The sequence below is a fragment of the Rhinichthys klamathensis genome, unplaced genomic scaffold, assembly GCF_029890125.1.
Source record: "Rhinichthys klamathensis goyatoka isolate OS25496 unplaced genomic scaffold, OSU_Roscu_1.1 h1tg000180l_1, whole genome shotgun sequence".
Taxonomy (NCBI): Eukaryota; Metazoa; Chordata; class Actinopteri; order Cypriniformes; family Leuciscidae; genus Rhinichthys; species Rhinichthys klamathensis.
Window position 1 is genome coordinate 1,752,690 of NW_026606708.1, and position 19,069 is coordinate 1,771,758.

General features: G+C 37.7%; 1 protein-coding gene across 1 annotated transcript in view; it reads left to right on the forward strand.

Annotated features, from left to right (window-relative positions):
• prex1 (phosphatidylinositol-3,4,5-trisphosphate-dependent Rac exchange factor 1) overlaps window positions 1-19,069 on the forward strand; it is an 84,086-nt gene that overhangs the window by 57,339 nt on the left and 7,678 nt on the right. The window contains exons 18-32 of the mRNA XM_056260915.1: window positions 3,352-3,500; window positions 3,852-3,937; window positions 5,206-5,345; window positions 5,498-5,606; window positions 6,520-6,701; window positions 6,863-7,024; window positions 7,231-7,441; window positions 8,684-8,939; window positions 10,052-10,258; window positions 13,718-13,806; window positions 13,896-13,978; window positions 14,430-14,520; window positions 14,895-15,023; window positions 16,160-16,201; window positions 17,745-17,962. Coding sequence (XP_056116890.1) covers window positions 3,352-3,500; window positions 3,852-3,937; window positions 5,206-5,345; window positions 5,498-5,606; window positions 6,520-6,701; window positions 6,863-7,024; window positions 7,231-7,441; window positions 8,684-8,939; window positions 10,052-10,258; window positions 13,718-13,806; window positions 13,896-13,978; window positions 14,430-14,520; window positions 14,895-15,023; window positions 16,160-16,201; window positions 17,745-17,962 — 2,154 coding nt within the window. The remainder of the gene's footprint in view (window positions 1-3,351; window positions 3,501-3,851; window positions 3,938-5,205; window positions 5,346-5,497; window positions 5,607-6,519; window positions 6,702-6,862; window positions 7,025-7,230; window positions 7,442-8,683; window positions 8,940-10,051; window positions 10,259-13,717; window positions 13,807-13,895; window positions 13,979-14,429; window positions 14,521-14,894; window positions 15,024-16,159; window positions 16,202-17,744; window positions 17,963-19,069) is intronic.

Consider the following 19,069-nt stretch of genomic DNA (forward strand, 5'->3'; position numbering starts at 1 on the left):
AAAGCATCATATTCTGTATGCAAAATATAATTTCTTAAATTTCTCTTGATTTTGGAGTGAATAATGTCTAGGACGTTTTATTTGACTGGCTTGTGAGATTCACCCATGTAAAGGTTATATTAACAGTAGAGCATGGCCCTAGCAATGCCAAGGTCATGGGTTTGATTCCCAGGGAATTCATGAACTGATAAACTATATACCTTTAATGCAATGCAAGTCGCTTTGGATGAAAGCATCTGCCAAATGCATAAATGTAAATGTAGAAGTGAAATGTATATTACTATGAAAATATATCGGCATAACAGCGCATATATAAATATAGTGGAAAGACCAAGTGTAAACATCCCTGTCTTGTGCCACGCTCTCTACTGTAATACAATCTCATAGATGTCCATTTATTTTTATCCAGTGTGTGGGGTTGTCTAATAATGTGTTCACCTTTCTTAAACTCTTCTTGAAGGCCAGATCTCTCAAGGACTCTTTTTGGCGTCTAACCATGATTTTTTCCCAGGTCTTTTATTGGATGTGTAGTGTGGATCTAATCTGATAAGTCTTCCTTTGGGAAATAAACCCTGATCATTATGTGTTATTTGGAGGAAGACCTCTTCAACTCGGACGCGTTATTTTCAGTGCACCGGGTTATTTGTGTTCATGCTCTGTACAGCTCTGACAGATATTTATGGAAGAAGATTGGTAGATAATTATGGTTAAGGTCTAAACCACCACTGATTTTATCCCCACTGTGCCTGTTAGACCTGACACAAGACATTTAGTCCATATTAAAAAGTGTCACACTACTGCTCACAGGAGCATCTGCTGAAGATGAGAGCGTGACTGTAATGGTGATTAATACAGCGAATGAGAAGAAGTGCTGTATGTTCTGACACTTGTGTCATGGGCCGCTCAGATCTGCAGTCTTGAGTTCATGTGTCGGGTCCAGGACACGCTTGCTTAATTCATTCACTCCCTCTGTCTTCACAGCTCTGCTCTCTGGAGATCTGGGAGAAGCAATTAAGCATGTCCCATCATATTCTCCACAGAGTCCTCACACTTCATCTTTCTTTCTTTCTTTCTTTCTTTCTTTCTTTCTTTCTTTCTTTCTTTCTTTCTTTCTTTCTTTCTTTCTTTCTTTCTTTCTTTCTTTCTTTCTTTCTTTCTTTCTTTCTTTCTTTCTTTCTTTCTTTCTTTCTTTCTTTCTTTCTTTCTTTCTGCCTGCTTACAAAGGTTTTAGTCTGTGTAACACTCTAATGTACCAAATGTGTAGGATTCTTTTTTCTCCCCTTTTTCTTACTTGCTTCATTCTTTGTTTCTTCTCTTCGCTTCTTTTCATTTATTCTTTCCTTCCATCCTCCTCCCTCCTCCTCTTCCTTATTTCTTTCCTCTGAACTTTCTTTCCTTCCTCCTTTTCTTCTTTTCTTCCATTATCTCCTCTCCTCCTTTTCTTCCTTACATTTTTTTTTAGATTTTAGTTTTTTTGCACAAGTATAAAATATATACATAAAAACAAGAAGATGCAATCCAAATAGAGGCAGAAAACCCAAAAGGATTGTATTTGTTATTGAAAGCATCCACCTAAACAACAAAGAAAAAAAATTAACTATGAAATTAAAGAAAGAGCTAAATTACAATAACAAATAAAGAAATGTATATGACTGAATCAAGTTAATTACAACATATCAAAAACCCCAAAATAATATACACCAGAAACAAACCCTATAGGGTACATAAAATACATTTATAAATAAATAAAACTGTTACAAGGCAGCAATAAAATGATCCTTTATACATCTTTTAAAACATATTAAAGAAGAACATTTTCTTGCTAGATGGGGAAAAAAAACATTCCATAATTTAATACCCCTAAATATTTTTGAGTATTGACCTCTACAAGTGAGAAATTTAGGAAGATGAAAATCTGAAGATTGACGAGTTAAGTAACAGTGAACCTGTGAATTTACTTTAAAATACATCTTAAATTGATCTGGAATGTTACCTTCACTTGAATATATCTTATAAATAAAAACGCATTATTGAAAAAAAAAATGATATCATAAATAGTAAGAATTTGAAGTTTCTGAAATAAAAAAGCAGTTGAAGTATATGCATTTGATCGGGTTGCAATCCTAACAAAACGTTTCTGTAGGATTAAAATGTTTTGAAGTGTATTAGGAAAGGTGCTCGCCCAAACTATATTACAATATGAGAGATAACAATAAATTAAACTATAGTAAAGAGTAAGAAGACATTCTGTATTAACAAGATGCCTAACCCTCCTTCTTATACCGGTAGATTTATGTATTTTTCTGCTCAGATAGTCAGCCTGTTTCCTCCAACTCAGGCTCTCTTCAACAAAAACTCCCAGGAATTTTGTAGTTGACACTTGTCTCAGTAGACTCAATTGTAATTGTTGATAAAACCTTCGGGTATAATTTTTCACCTTTAAAAATAATAAAAACCATTTTTTTTAATAATTAGAGAATTTATTTAAACTAAACCAATTAGCATAATCAGTTAGACCATCATTTACATTCCTAATCAATAAATACAATTTTGAGTGAGAGATAACCAAGGTTGTGTCATCAGCAAACATTATTGGAGTGAGAATATTTGAAACATTCGATAAATCATTTAAATAAATAAGAAATAGTAAGGGTCCAAGAATGGACCCCTGAGGAACCCCAGAGAGTAATCTTTCTTTGCTAGATTGCTACAATCGCACGTTTTTAATTACACCTTCAAATGAACTGCTTCGAAATTTGAAATTGCTGCTTATAACTTATAAAGCTCTTTTGCCATAAAGGAGTGAGTTTCTCTCAATTCTTCTGACAATCCTTTAATCCTCATTTACATATCACTCATCTCTGTCTCTCTCTTTGGCCACATACACACTTTGTAGTTTCAGCAGTGACGACCTAAATTATCATTCTGTTTGTGTACAGAACATGACTCTCTCCCGAAATTGCAAGATTGACACCATGGTGACCATTGCAACATTCTGGCGTCTCGCGGACGGATCTCCAATGCGTCATGTCTAAATGTCATTAACAGCTAGTTGTTCCGTTTGGTTCTGTACACACTGCATAGAATTGTTACTGCGGGTGTCACTCCTGTAAATACTGAACTCTTTTTGTGTACAGAACAGGATTAACCACTACAAGATGAATAGACAACCTAATTTGTGTACCTAATTTGTTTGTGTATGTGGCCTTTCTCTCTCTCCCTCCCTTCCACATCCTCATACACAGCAAAGAAAAGTGTTATGAATGACACCTTAATTTATTGTGTTTTTGATTGTTTGTCAGTTGGATTCTTTGTATTTCCTTTGTTTTCATGTTTTTTTATTTTGTCCAGATGGCAGGCCTGCAGCAGGGGAGAAAGATCTACTCCATTAATGAGGACCTGGTCTTTCTGAGGTCCTTTTCTGAGGTGGAGACCATGATCAACCAGTCCTTCTGTATACGCCGCTCCCTCAGACTGCTGGTGGCCACCAAGAACAAAGAGTAAGTCCTCATACATGGTAGAAATCAGATACTTGCGCACCGACGTGTTAAATGTAGCCAGGCAGAGTGTAAAAGGACACTACTGGTGTTAGAGTTACATGCAGGAGAGCTGTACATTGCAAAACTGTTGTTTTAAAAAAGAGAATTCATTAATATTTAAACTTTCCTCTTGTTCCTCAGAGTAGACACTGTTATGGGTCCCTAACAATTATATCCATGAAAAAAATATATTTTGCTACATACCACAAAAGACATTTAGTAAAACACTCTTGCTCATGTCATAGTGCTTAAATAAAAGGGACCATAAAGCCTAGCTCATGTGTTTGTGTCATATTTGTGTGTGTCTGATAGGATTGTGAAGATTCCAGATGTTCATGGCACTCTTCCGTTTGTTCTCTGCGGTTCTTGTCCACCTTACGTTCATGCAGTTAAGAAAGGTGAGTTCTCGTTGTTTGTAATGATCAAAAAACACATGCGCATTGTCACATTCATATGTGAAGTGATTATGGCCTCAAAAACCAGACCCAATCCTGTTTTTTCCATAAACATTCATGCATGTCATTCTGAATTGAGGAATGCGTTGCATTCCCAACGTCTAACCTGCCAGGCAGATGTTAATGTACTATAAAAAGCTTTGAAATGAAGCAAATTCGTGACACCAAGCTGCTGTGGTCATGTGATCAACATCTGGAGCTCTTCGACGTTTGAACCCAAACTCCGGATCCCTGCACATGTTTCTGGATTTAAAAAGCACATTCTAGGAGCTTTTTGAAGTTAAACCATTAGCTCATCTTCACAGCACTTAGACAAATGCAAAAAGAGATTTATGATGTGTCATTATGGGAGCTTTTATCCCTGCCAGTGCCCATGAATGAAGGGGGTGTAAATTCCAGAATAAGTGGTCTAAATTGTCCTGTAAATAAACAATAATCATAAGTTCTTGTCTCATAAATCTTATTGTTGCTGCAACTCGCTGAAATGGCCAATTTAAAATCTCTACATCAAACAGTTTTCTTTATTTAGCTCTCAAGAGAATTTTTTTTTTTTGTCGCATACTTTATCATTATGGGCATAAATATATGATCTGACATGTTTCATTGATCTGACTTTTCAGGACAGGTACCTGGGACTACATATAAAAAGCTATTGTCTTAAAAATAAATGTTCCAAAAAGTATTTTCAGAAGTATTATAAGAACCATTTTGGGTCCCCAAAAAAACCTTTCATTGAACAATTCCTAAAATTTTTTTTTTTTATCTCAGTTTGAAGAATATTTTAATAATCTGATGATCCTTTTCCACCATGAAGAACCTTTTGTGCAATGGAAAAATGGTACATGGATGTTAAAGGTTCTTAATGGAACCATAGATGCCAATAAGGGACCTTTATTTTTAAGAGTAGGCTTCAAAAGGCCTGGAATAACAACAAAAAAATCACAAAAAAGCCTCAAAACATTTAAAATGCATTCAAGTACAACAAACAGATATAGCTAGGTTGTACAAATACAAACTGATCCTTGTCAACAGTGATGAGGCAGCAAACATAACATCAAACACATTGTGTGTTAGACAGTGTCTAGACCAGTTTGGATTTGCCTACATGTAAAGTATACAACCTTTTCACATCAAAATCATCCATTTGACGTCTTTTATTGGTTCATTTAAGGTTATTGTGCATTATAGGCATCATTTTTGTGTGTATACAGGCTCTGAGGCAGCTGCAGCGGGTCTTCAGCCTGGTCAGTGTGTGCTTAAAGTCAACGGAAACAACATGAACCAGAGCAGTTACCAGGAAGTCTTGGAGCACTTCAGTGGCCATCAGCCTGTCCTGGAGCAGCAAGACACAGTGAGAATCAGCATGCATTGTTTAACTCTGCATTATGTGTTTTTTTTATAGGCGATGTAGGCCCACATTGGTGATCCCAGAGGTTGTTTGTTTCTGACACTCTATACAGTACTTGTTTCCTCCCTTTGTGACATTATTTTCTTCTGCCACAGAGCTGTGGTCAGTGGGCGTACCGTGTGTATGAGGATGTGGAAGAGCAGATGTCTTTCAGGGGTTGTGAGAATGGCTCAGATTCAGAGGATGGCTGCACTAATGGAACAGGTAGAATGTGTGTGTGTTTGCTGGCAAATGACAGGTGTACCCAAAAAAAGTTATTATCGTTAACGGAAACTATTATGAATGCAAAAGCCATGGGAACACTAGATCCAATGTCACATGCATTTGTGAATGCAAGCTTATGTGAAGAATTTGTGTCATATGCTACAGTATGTACCCAAATTCATGTGTGGTGAACTCATGCAAAGACATTTGACAAATAGTGGATCAACATAATGGATAATAACAAACTGATTCATAACTCAAACCTGACTTGACAGTTATAATATTACAAAAGATTTCTATTTCAAATAAATGCTGTTCCACAAAAATATTAAGCAGCACAACATTGATAATAAGAAATGTTTGTTATTTATTTATTTGTAATAACCAAATCAGCTTATTAGAATGATTTCTGAAGGATCATGTGAGATTGAAGACTGGAGTAATGGCTTAAAATAAATTAAAATAGAAAACAGATATTTTAAATTGTAATGCACAATATCATTGTTTTTACTTTATTTTTGATCAAATAAATGCAGCCTTGGTGAACATAAACTACATAAAATGGTAGTGTGTGTGTGTGTATATATATTTGTAATGTATATGTTATTGTTTCTAATTTAAACTTTTTCTGAACAATTTAAACTAAAACTAAACTGAAAATGAAATGCTCAATTAAAAAAAAATATAAACTATAAACCTATGTTATTGTTTCTGATTTAAACTTTTTTTGAACAATTTCAACTAAGACTAAACTGAAAATAAAAATGCACAATTAAACTTTTTCACTTCTTTTTTCATAAATTCTTTTCATAATTTACCTTTGTGATGTAAATGTAATGGAAAAGGGTCCTGTGCACATTCATCCGTGTTCCTGTTGGATTCTTTATATCCCTGTGTTCTCTGGATTTTCTAGGCTCTGTAAGAAGGCTGGAACTGTTGTCCATCTCTGACGATGTTCCTTCGGTCAGTCTGAATGTGGATAATGTTCATGTGGAACATGGGGTTGTGTACGAGTACGTCAGCACAGCAGGGATCAAACACTGTGTTCTGGAGAAGATGGTGGAACCCAAGGGCTGCTTCAACCTCGCTGCAAAGGTCAGACCAGGGTTAAACAATGAATATATGACTTCTGGATTTTGTTTTTGATTACCTATGTTTGGGCCTGTGCAAATATATGTTAAATTCCAATATAGACATACAGAGGAAGTTTTCTCTAACTTATCACATGTCCTTGTGTGTATTTTGAATTCTCTCAGATACTGGAGGCCTTTGTGAAGGATGACAGTCTGTTTGTGAAAAGCTGCCGGCAGCTAATGGCTCAGAATGAGAAAGTGGTGACGATGCCACAGTTTGAGTTTCGAAACATCTGTGACAACAAGATGGAAAGCATAGAAAAACGCATTAGCAGCTACAAAAAGGTGTGGCGTGTGTGTTACTACTTAGTCATATTCCCTGGTGCACTTCATATTAGATAAGAAAATATCACAATGCTTTGAGACGATGCTTTTTTCTTCTTCTTTTTAAATCAATGTTTTTAAAATTGGAGATCTGATATTCGTCATATTAAATGAAAAATATTTAGCTGTTAAGTGCTGTTTCATGGTGCTTTAATGTTCTCTTCCAGTTTGTGGAGGAATTGCAGACGAAGGCCTGGCCCATGTTTAAGCAGGCGAGCACTAAACCTCACGTTCTGGGCTGCATGGACTTCGTCCCCACAAACTGTCACCTGAACCTGATGCAGGTGACCTGCCCGAAGAACACCTCCTCAGCCGGACGGGCCTTCAGCATCCGCTTCGGACGCAAGAACTCATTCTTCGGCCTTGATCCTGACCAAGGTGCTGAGTTATGTTATAGGACGGGTTATGAATAGAGGGATTTAATGTTAAATATTATATTGTATTTATAAAAATATTTACAGATAATATTTAATGATTATTTTATCATAAATGTTCATATTTCTATTTCTCAAAAAATGTATGTATATGTTAAAAAAATATGTTTAAAGAATTTACCATTTTTAAGTCTGAAAAATGACTTAATACTACTATGTTAAAATCACTCAAATCCCAGATTGATTTGTCTGGAATTATTTATATCGTGGATTCAGCTCATGGGCTCAGTTAACCAAATCTCCACATTATGATCATTGAAAATTGTAAAATAGTAATTAAGCTTTATGGTGAAAACCTCCCAGGTCTTGTAAAAACCATGGCCTGCTATTCCCAAAGTAATCCTGAGCTTTTTAAAGCCTCTCAATCAGACCTCCATTAAGACACCATTAGGCCACAATAAGTACTGTAGCTTTTAGTGATGTCATTGTCCTTGTCCCATAGGCCTACAGTCTTCCACTTAATGAGGCCTGACGCCTGCCCCTCTCTCTTATTATCAGTTTATGAGGCCTGATGCTTTATTTAAGAAGGCAAACCTTAAGTCATATTAGCCTTATCAAATACAACAAATTAGCAAACTCAAAACAAAAATATTGTTTGTTTCGCCTGGCCTGATTGTAGCAGTTGGTCAGATGTGTCCAGATTATTCTTGGAACAACAATTAAACAATTTATTCATAGCAGTTTTTACATACATTTTGTAAAATGTAATTTTGTCACCTGCCCAGATTGCTGCGGCCCAACTTACTGTCTAGCCGCCACGTGTAGCTGGGGAAAGGACCACATAATGCTTTGTTCCTTATGCTCCTCAGCACAAGATGTTTTATTTTTCAGTCTCTGCTACACATCTGCTCTGCAGTTGTCTCACGGTCAGAGATGTTTAAAATTCCTCCGGTACACTTCTCTGCAGCCGAAAGCCTCATGGTCCATGTCTTTACCACATGCAAGAGTACGCCTCACTGGTTTTCAGCCATTCAATTCTTCTGTTTTATTGAGTCACAGTCACAGAAGCCCAAATCTAGTGTGCTGTGTCCCTAGACAGCATGAAGGCTGTTGCAAAGTCTGGGTACCATAATTATGTCTTCTAAGATGTCTTCTCTTGGCCTAAATGTAAGGTAGCATTGCTTATATATCACAGAATGCATTGCAACAAGGTCAGTGAAAAAAGTATGTAATTTTGTTCCTGCAGCCAATCTGAATCCCATGTCCCACGCTGTGCACTGTGTGACCAGCATGGCGGCCCCCTCCTGGAGTTGCCTGAGTTTGGATGAAGAGACAGAGGATGGTGAGGGGAGCACGGAGGATGGCAGGAAGCAAGAAGAGGGAGGGCTCAGCTTCCTCCTCAAACAGGAAGACACGGAGAGCCAGGACAATTACATCTGTCTCTATAACCGCCTGGACATTTCAGTGCGAGAGATGAAGCAATACGTGGCCCAGATAGATGTGTAAGTGGTGAGGTAGATTAACAGTGTATCCATATACAGTGTTTAACCATAAAATAGTGTCTTAAAATAGATAAAAAAATGTAAAAGTTGGAAATTATTAAAAATAAAAATTTCTATAGTGAATATACATTTAATCTAAAATATTCTTAAGTTTTAGAATATTTAATAAGCTAAAAATATATATATTTTGAGTGCAGTTCTATTAAATGGTCTTTGTATTATGTCAAAAACATTTTGATAGAAATTAGATTTTTTTTAACTAATTAAATATTTTACTATTGTATTAAATATCCCACTTATTAAGTATTTTAGATTAAATGTATATTTAACTAGCAAAAATAGATGGCAAAAAGTTTTAAGCACATCACTGCATCAGTTAAAGACTAAATTGGCACAACTTTTTTCAAATTCTCATCTGGTTTTAGTAGCCTCCTCTTTGAGGAGTTCCTCGAGTTCAAAACTTCAGGATGTTCTTTTATGACAGTCTAAAAATATTTAGGGCTCAGACAGAAAAAAACCCAAGACTGAAGCCATAACAGACGACTGCAGAGGAAACATTTCAACAGCCTCTCAGGAAGAACAAATGTTTGTTATTCAGTAGCTAGCATGTGCTGATGTAAAAGTTAATCGTCAGTGAAATGGGATCTTTTCTCAATCCCATTCCCTCACCTCTCTCCCAGTGCCTTTCTGTCAGTCTACACGTCCCTGTCCCATAAAAGAACAAAGCTCATTAGTAAAATATAAGGGTGTTTAACTATAGGGACACTTTTGGCTAAATAAGCTTGAACATTAAGCTAATTTAACAGGGCTATATGTAGAATTTATATGTATATATTAAAGTACAGAATGGCTATAATAAAAAAAAATTAAAAGTAAAATTTTTAATTTTCAGGATACTTGATGAATAGAAAATTCAAAAGAACAGCATTTAATTGAAATTAAATCTTTTGTAACAATGTAAAACTATTTACTTTTTCTTTTGATCAATTTAATGCACTTTTTTTCCCATGAGGGGAAAAAACAACTCATAACCCAGGTTTAGTGTCAAAGCACTCATTAGAATAATTCCCGTCTAGCTGTTTCCAAACCTTTCTAAATATTTTTAATTTTAGACTTCTGTCATCGATAACTGGACCAACCCAGCCGCAGGGCTCAGAGCCACCCTCGATTGAGACCGCCCCCTCAACCTCTCCCATACCGGAGGAGACGGACCAAGACAAGACGGAGCATTGCGGGAACAAGAGAGTGTGCTTCAAAGTGAACGAAGACGATCAGGAGGACTCTGGACACGACACTATGAGCTACAGAGACTCATACAGGTGGGGAAAAGATTGTTGATGATGATGTTTATGAAACATTGTCAAGCCTGGGTGCTTAAATGAGTAACAAAGGTTCGCGTCAAGCCTGCAACATGTCCTGACCCCATCATCTCTCCTTTCTTTATCCGTCTAACCAATCAGTTTCTAAAATGCCCATATTGAGAAGAGCAGCAACTTTCTTCTCTCTTATGAGTTTCACAGTAACATTTTGTTTTCCATGAAATAACATATAAAAGTTGATTTAAAATCCCAGTCTTCCTCCAACACGCGTGAAACAGAGAGAGGCAAGAGAGAGTGAGCGAGACGGGGCTTCTGGGCTCCTGTCAAACAGATGTTGCTAAAACAGACACGTAGGGAGACGCTAAACATCCCTTACAAAGAACCTGTTGTGTCACTGCGACCCAGACGCCCGCTTTAACCACTAAAGAATACATTCAGTCACTGTTGTTATGTCATCATTATATGGAGCAAAGTTTGTTTGGTTGTGATCTAGACCTGACGGAGCAGGGCAAAACTGAGACTGACCACAGCCGAGTGGATTTTTTTTTGCTTCTGTCAGGATAAACGGTTGCCTGCCTTTGCACCCTCTATCATTATGTGGCGTTCCGCTTTAAAATCCTGCTACTCTGTGATAGGGTGAGCTCATGAACAGCTGCAGCCATCATGTTTTATGGATAGAAACGTTTTTCCTCTATTTAGGCTCTTACAGCAAGTAACTGGATTTGTCTGTGGGATGTAGGTAGGCCGTCTGTTCTTGTTATCGTGAGAAGAGGGCTGGCTGTTAGGGAACATGAACTTTCAAGGGTTCAGGAGGTTGAATGGTAAAACATTTTTGTCTTTTTCAATTTCTGGGAGTGATACAACCTGCTGTTCATGAGCTTGATCTGCTTCCATTTTTGGCTTGTGGCGGGGCTAAATTTGGCCTCTCCTCTATAGTTTTGGGGTGGGTAAAGGGAACTTCTGCCACTCTTCTACTACTAAGTACAGCCTGTTTTCCCCTCTCAAGCTTTTTTGGAGCACAAAAAATTTCTTGAAAGTTTCATTCTGTATTAGAGTAAACATGTCAAGGCTGCCAAGTAGACATCCACCTACAACAATGTTGCTCTCAGTGGATAAACGTTGAAATTGGAAGTTTGTTGATGTTTAAATTGTTGTGAAATGACTTAATAATAATAATTCATTACATTTTATATAGCGCTTTTTCTTGGCACTCAAAGCGCTTTACATAGAAGGGGGAATCTCCTCAACCACCACCAATGTGCAGCATCCTCCTGGATGATGCCACGGCAGCCATAGTGCGCCAGAACGCCCTCCTACACCAGCTTACTGGAGAGGAGACAGAGTGATGAAGCCAATTAGTGTGTATATATACACTCACCGGCCACTTTATTAGGTACCCCATGCTAGTAACAGGTTGGACCCCCTTTTGCCTTCAGAACTGCCTCAATTCTTCGTGGCATAGATTCAACAAGGTGCTGGAAGCATTCCTCAGGGAGTTTGGTCCATATTGACATGATGGCATCACACAGTTGCCGCAGATTTGTCGGCTGCACATCCATGATGCGAATCTCCCGTTCCACCACATCCCAAAGGTGCTCTATTGGGTTGAGATCTGGTGACTGTGGAGGCCATTTTAGTACAGTGAACTCATTGTCATGTTCAAGAAACCAATTTGAAATGATTAGAGCTTTGTGACATGGTGGAAGTAGCCATCAGAGGATGGGTACATGGTGGCCATAAAGGGATGGACATGGTCAGAAACAATGCTCAGGTAGGCCGTGGCATTTAAACGATGCCCAATTGGCACTAAGGGGCCTAAAGTGTGCCAGGAAAACATCCCCCACACCATTACACCACCACCACCAGCCTGCACAGTGGTAACAAGGCATGATGGTTCCATGTTCTCATTCTGTTTACGCCAAATTCTGACTCTAACATCTGAATGTCTCAACAGAAATCGAGACTCATCAGACCAGGCAACATTTTTCCAGTCTTCAACTGTTCAATTTTGGTGAGCTCTTGCAAATTGTAGCCTCTTTTTCCTATTTGTAGTGGAGATGAGTGGTACCCGGTGGAGTCTTCTGCTGTTGTAGCCCATCCGCCTCAAGGTTGTGCGTGTTGTGGCTTCACAAATGCTTTGCTGCATACCTCGGTTGTAACGAGTGGTTATTTCAGTCACTGTTGCCCTTCTATCAGCTCGAACCAGTCTGGCCATTCTCCTCTGACCTCTGGCATCAACAAGGCATTTCCGCCCACAGAACTGCCGCTCACTGAATGTTTTTTCTTTTTCGGACCATTCTCTGTAAACCCTAGAGATGGTTGTGCGTGAAAATCCCAGTAGATTAGCAGTTTCTGAAATACTCAGACCAGCCCTTCTGGCACCAACAATCATGCCACGTTCAAAGTCACTCAAATCAACTTTCTTCCCCATACTGATGCTCGGTTTGAACTGCAGGAGATTGTCTTGACCATGTCTACATGCCTAAATGCACTGAGTTGCCGCCATGTGATTGGCTGCTTAGAAATTAAGTGTTAACGAGCAGTTGGACAGGTGTACCTAATAAAGTGGCCGGTGAGTGTATATATATATGGGGATGATTAGGAGGCCATGATGGACAGAGGCCACTGGGATTTTTTGTGACCACAGAAAAGTCAGGACCTTGGTTTAACGTCTCATCCGAAGGACGGTGCTCTTTGACAGTATAGTCTCCCCGTCACTACACTGGGGCGTTAGATCCCACACAGACCACAGGGTGAGCTACTGGCCTCACTAACACCTCTTCCAGCAGCAACCTGGTTTTCCCACAGGAGGTTTCCCATCCAGGTACTGACCAGGCTCAACCCTGCTTAGCTTCAGTGGGCAACCAGTCTTGGGCTATAAGGGTGATATGGCTGATGCCCATTCAGAGACTTCAGCACTTATAATCAGTATACCATTGTTTTAAAGATTTAGTTCACCCAAAAATGACAATTCTACTATAATTTTCTCACCTTCATGTTGTTCCAAACCGTAACATAACATTCTATAACATTCTTACTTTTTTAAAGATTGTGGAAGCTTGCTCTTTTTTTTTGTTGCCGTTTTTCTGTGGAAAAAACATTTTAACCTTAGGAGCTAAAAGCAATATTAGCTAATCAAAATCCAGAATTATTGGCCCAAACAAGTTACTGTGTGTCCAACTGTCCTGCTGGTGTATTGCAGTGAATCTCATTATTAAATGAGCATGGGACCATACAGAGAGCCTGGGAAATTTGTTTCAGTGAAGTTTTCCATTAGATTTGTATTTTTTCTTCAGCTTTGAATAATTACTGAACTCGATATTGGTTTGATTGAATATCATACTTTCAGAACGGTTCAAAGCATTTTTGTGAATGATTAAATATCAAATTTTTAATCGGTCTCTACAAGCGTCCTTTTCATCACATGAACTAAAAAACATTTGTACTTGTGTTCTACAGTGAGTGTAACAGCAACCGGGACTCAGTGCTGTCATACACCAGCGTCCGGAGCAACAGTTCATACCTGGGCAGTGATGAGATGGGCTCAGGTAACTGTCGTCTTTCATATGTGGTTACAATGTTGAAATTCAGGACAATTACTAAAAGGAAATTGCTACTTTTATTTTTTGTTTTCCAGGAGATGAGTTACCATGTGATATGCAGATCCCTTTCGACAAGCAGGATAAACTACACGGATGTCTGGAACACCTCTTCAATCAGGTATAAATGAAATGAAACTCAGTCTTTTGCCAATTTAAACTTGATATTCCCATTGTAACTGTTGCCCTTTGTCTGACACCACTCACCTTCTTATTTTATCTTCTATTTTTGCTCTTCATCAATACATCCCCTCTTAGTTTCCCTCTCTTCTTGCTCTCTAACTCCCACAGTATCGTTTATCACATTACCAACATCTCTAGTGAGCACTCTTTGACCTCTACACCTCTGCTCTTTGACCTCAAAATCTATCGTCTTCTGGAGGTCACCAGATTTTGACCCCCTCTCAATTACCCAGATATCAATAATGGGCTCTTTTATCCAGTGCAGACAGGTTACATGTGGACAGACTGAAAGCAGCAGGCCTGGCGTTAGCAAGGGCGTGTAGCCGGTCTTCAGTTAGCACAGGATGCGTGTGTGGTGACAAGCATAACTGTGTCTTTTTCATTCTCAGGTTGACTCTATCAACAGTCTCCTGAAGGGCCCTGTCATGAGCAAAGCTTGTGAGGAAACCAAGCATTTTCACACCGACCACAGTCAGCCAGGTACCGCCCGGTCGGGGTGTGCGCTATATTTGAATGTGTGCTATGTTTGGAAACTCATTTGAGGGATGTGTGTATTTGGGTTTTCCGTTAGTGTGTGGGGGACATTTTTGGGTAGGGGTGTGTGAATGTTTCTGTTTACATCTGTACGTTATTACCACTGCATGTGAGAAAACCACACTAGTTTCTCCTATGTGTTTTATGTATTTTAGGGGTGTTTATAATTAGCCCCTGTTTTTAAAAAAAAGGGTCTGACAGCAATTATGTATTTTGTATTTTTCACACTGCCAGTTACACCTGTTGTCCTGTTTGTAAGATATTGCAAACCACAACTGTGAACATCTTTTATTTTTACCTTCACTTTTTTTCCATAATAGAGTTTCGGCACACAGATGACTGGACTGTACGTTGGCGGTACGTCTTGCACAAGAACATCCAGGAGGATCCTTGGAACCTGCCCATTTCGATCAAATCTCTAGTTAACAGCCTTCATCGCTTCGTAGAGGGTACGTTTAAGCCTGAACAATCAATATCAAATATCAAAATAACCCTTTTAATTTTTAAGTACATGTTTTTTGTTTTATTGTGCAAATTATATTATTAGTGTAAATTATTTTAATGCAGATTTATGTAATAAAACTTGCAGTTATAATAGCAAATACTGTAAATTAGTTTGAAAAGTAACTTTACCACTGGGATATGTCAAGAATGCGAGTGATGTTTTAGGAGTCCTCCAAAAATCGAATTCAAACTAATTCTAATTCAAAGCTCCATTCAGATATTTCGTAATTGTTGTTCACACTTTTCACGATCTCACCAATTCCTGACTTTTTTTCCCTTCAGTATCCTAAGGGGACACTCACACAGAATGCTTTTTTGCATTTAAAAACATGACACGCAGGAAAGTGGAATTTAAATGAAAATAAAAAATAAAACAGTTTAGAGACACGTTTTTAAAGGTTGAACTTTAGCACCACTTTTCTAGAACGGCATGTCATGTGCAACAGTCACATGTCCATCTAGCATGTTTACAGCAGAAATGTGTTTTTGGGTTACAATTTATTTCAATAGTCCACTTTATTCTACTAACTATACTTAACTTTGCTACATCTAACTCTAATTAGAGTATTACTGTTAGGGTTAGTAGAATAAGTTGACATGTACTACTTGCAAAGTTAATTATAGTCAGTATAATTTCTGTTAAGGGACCATCAAAATAAAGTGTGAGCAGATATTAAGCCAGTCTACTTATACTCTAATGACTGGTTTTTGCAAAGTTACTTATAGTTAGTAGAATTTCTAAAGTGGACTATTGAAATAAAGTGTTTAAAACCATGAGACACATGGCAGTGGAATAAAAAATTGGTCTGGGGACCTGTTTATTAAAAGTTAAACTTCTTTTAACTTGAGCACTGTGCAAGATGCTGCAAAAGACGCTAGCTCAACAGTCACATGTCCGGCGTCTAGCATGTTTAAATAGAAAAACAATGAAAAAGCAGCGCAGTGGAAATGCAACTCAGTAAAAAAAAAAGAAAGAAACAAAAAAAGGTTTCATGTTAAAGTTTCCCAAGCCTTGTAATACAGCTATATTGTCTTGTATAGTGTGTTGGGTTGTATTCATGTCTATTTGTAACTGTTTCAGATGGAAGGAGTCAACTGTTGTTGGCGCTGCTTAAATGCACTGGTAAGTTACCCCTTGATTTGAACTTTCCCTTGTTGAACTTGATCATTGTAGATCATTTTAAATAGCTATTAAGAAGTCAACCCAGAATGTTTACATGATCTTGCACTTGCGTCGTCATCTGAGTGAGATTTCAGAAAGGAAAGTGTGTGTTTCGTCTTCCCCACTACTGTTTTGGATTATCCTGTATTTACAGACACCTCTGTGTGCTGTGATAAGGGAGTGTTTTATTGGAATTCTGTATCAGGGAGTGCGCACATATGTTTGTGTGCGTGCAGCCAAGTTGCAGTGGGGTGTGTCTGTTTGTGAGCTGCTCAGTGAGCAGTAGACGCAGATAAAGTGAGAGAACGGAGAGAGTGGGATTCGTCCCATGGGGTCTGTGGTGGGAGACATATGGAAGCTGTTGAGCGTTTGCTTTGGAACCTGATCTAGAGCTCTTATCCCCACTGATCCACACAGACAGCAGCTCCAAACCCTGTTCCCGCCCAGTGCTGAAACCCACCATCTGCTTAGAGTATTACACACTCGGACCACGGCTTACAACTGTTTTAGGACATTCAGGAATCACCTCACACCACTGATTTGGATATACTGTATGCAGATCTGTGAACAGCAAATTAATCAGTATTAGCTACATATGAAAACGATAAAACAGCAGTTAAAACAGTAAAAAAAAAAAAAAAAAACATTTACTAATGTCTTCTGACCCATACATATTCATAATTTGGGGTTTTTTCTCAATACATATTGTGCAATTAATTATTATGCATTACATTTATTTAGATGTATTCAATTTGATGAATAAAATAAAATAACATTTTAATAGAGAACCTCGGGTGTTATGAACCTGTACATTATAATATGCTACTGTTCAAAAGCTTGGTGTCAGAACGATAAAAAAAAAAAAGAGAAATTAATACTTTTATTCAGCAGTTTTTGATCAAAAGTGACAGTAAAGACATGTATAATGTTACAAAAGATTTCTATTTTAAAATAAATGCTGTTCTTTTAATCTTTTTATTCATCAAAGAATCCTGAAATGGTTTCCACCAACATATTATGCAGCAACATTGTTGAAACGGTTATTTAAAATTTTAATAATATTTTACAATAGTACTGTTTTTACAGTATTTTTGATCAAATAAATCCAAGCCTTGGTGAGCATAAGAGACTTCTTTCAAAAGCATTAAAACGCTGTATCGACCACACAATTTTGAATGGTAGTGTTTCTATTTTTGGAACAGAGTACTGAATATAAACATACAATATTATTTATAAAATTATATTTTATATTGTCATTTATATTATAGTTTATACCAATGATTGGGTCAGTGACAAATAAGGATGTCCAAGATGATAGAAACTGTAAGACGAGTCAATTATTATTATTTTTTAACGTTTGTTTTTAACAAAATTCATTTATTGTCATTTATTGTCATTTTTTTAAATGTGGTACAAACAATAAGTAAAAAGTAATAAAATATCTTTCCAGCACAATGAATACATGTGTAAACACACATATTTATACAATACTCTTTTATGACAGACACAGAACTCCAGTTGCGGCGGGATGTCATATTCTGCCAGTCCCTGGTGGGGGCGCTGTGTGCATTGGCAGAGCAGCTTGTGAGCGCACTGAACCTGCGCTTCAACAATAACGGAGAGTATGAGGAGGACAGTAAAGAGGTGAGCCGTAAATGGCTGGAGCAGATCGCCGCCATCGGAGTGCTCTTCAACTTCCAGTCAACACTCTCTCCACATGTGGTAAGACAGATGACCTGAAGTCACATCTTCTCATAGCTGATTCAGTGACACTCATCCCACAATGCCTCAGTGGTGCCTACTACTAATATACACAAGCATGATAATAATGTTGTAGAACCTCTTATTCCTGGAATTGAATCTTGGGACTAAATAAGGAATAAATACTGAACCAAGGCCACTGATTTCCAGAGCTGAATTACTCCAAGATTTCTCAGCAACAGGAAACCATTCTAGTCACATCACAAGTTTTCTTCTCTGATACTGTCAGAATGCTGTTTATGAATGCAGATATGGTGTAACGGTACACAAAATGATGGTTCGATATGCCCCTTGGTTTTTGAGTTCACGTTTCGGTATGTTTTCGGTAAAGCAGAGGGGGGAAAAAACATTTTTTTTTTTATTAAACATTGGTTTACTGAACAAACTAGGTCTGTCTATTAAATAAATAAAAAAAAAGTCTGTCAATATTGCTGCAACCAGCAGTAACATACACTGCAGTTTACGGTGCTGTTGTAATTGGGGCAAGAGATTTGAAGTGCTTATACTTTTAGATGCAAAATATTTTAGAATAAGGTTAGAATGATAATATCCTGTTTTAATATAGCATCACTCTGTCTGTTTGGCGCACATTCAGGTTCAGGTTCCTTTATTTATACCCGTAGGTAGATTTGTTTTGCAGTGTCAGAGTTATCCACACATTTTTTACGACAAACACAGACAATACACATTTGACAACAATAAAATAAAATAGATAAAATAAATAAAAATAAATAAAACATAGCTTCTTTGTCATCTGTGCATTTTGTTCCTCTGATTGATGGCTGCTGGAACAAAGCTATTTTTATACCGCTTTGTTCTGCACTTTGGGACTATATACCTTCGTCTGGAGGGAAGAAGCTGAAATTCCCTGTGCAGAGGATGGGCATCATCATTTAAAATTGAGCCAGTTATCCACTGTAACTGTCTGGTGTACAGGGACACTGGACTAAACTGTGACACACCAATCAGCTTACTAGACCATTTAACAATTTGATTTAGGGAGTTTCTATTCTTTAAGGATAGATTTCCAAACCATGACACCAGAGAAAAAGATAAAATTGATTCAAT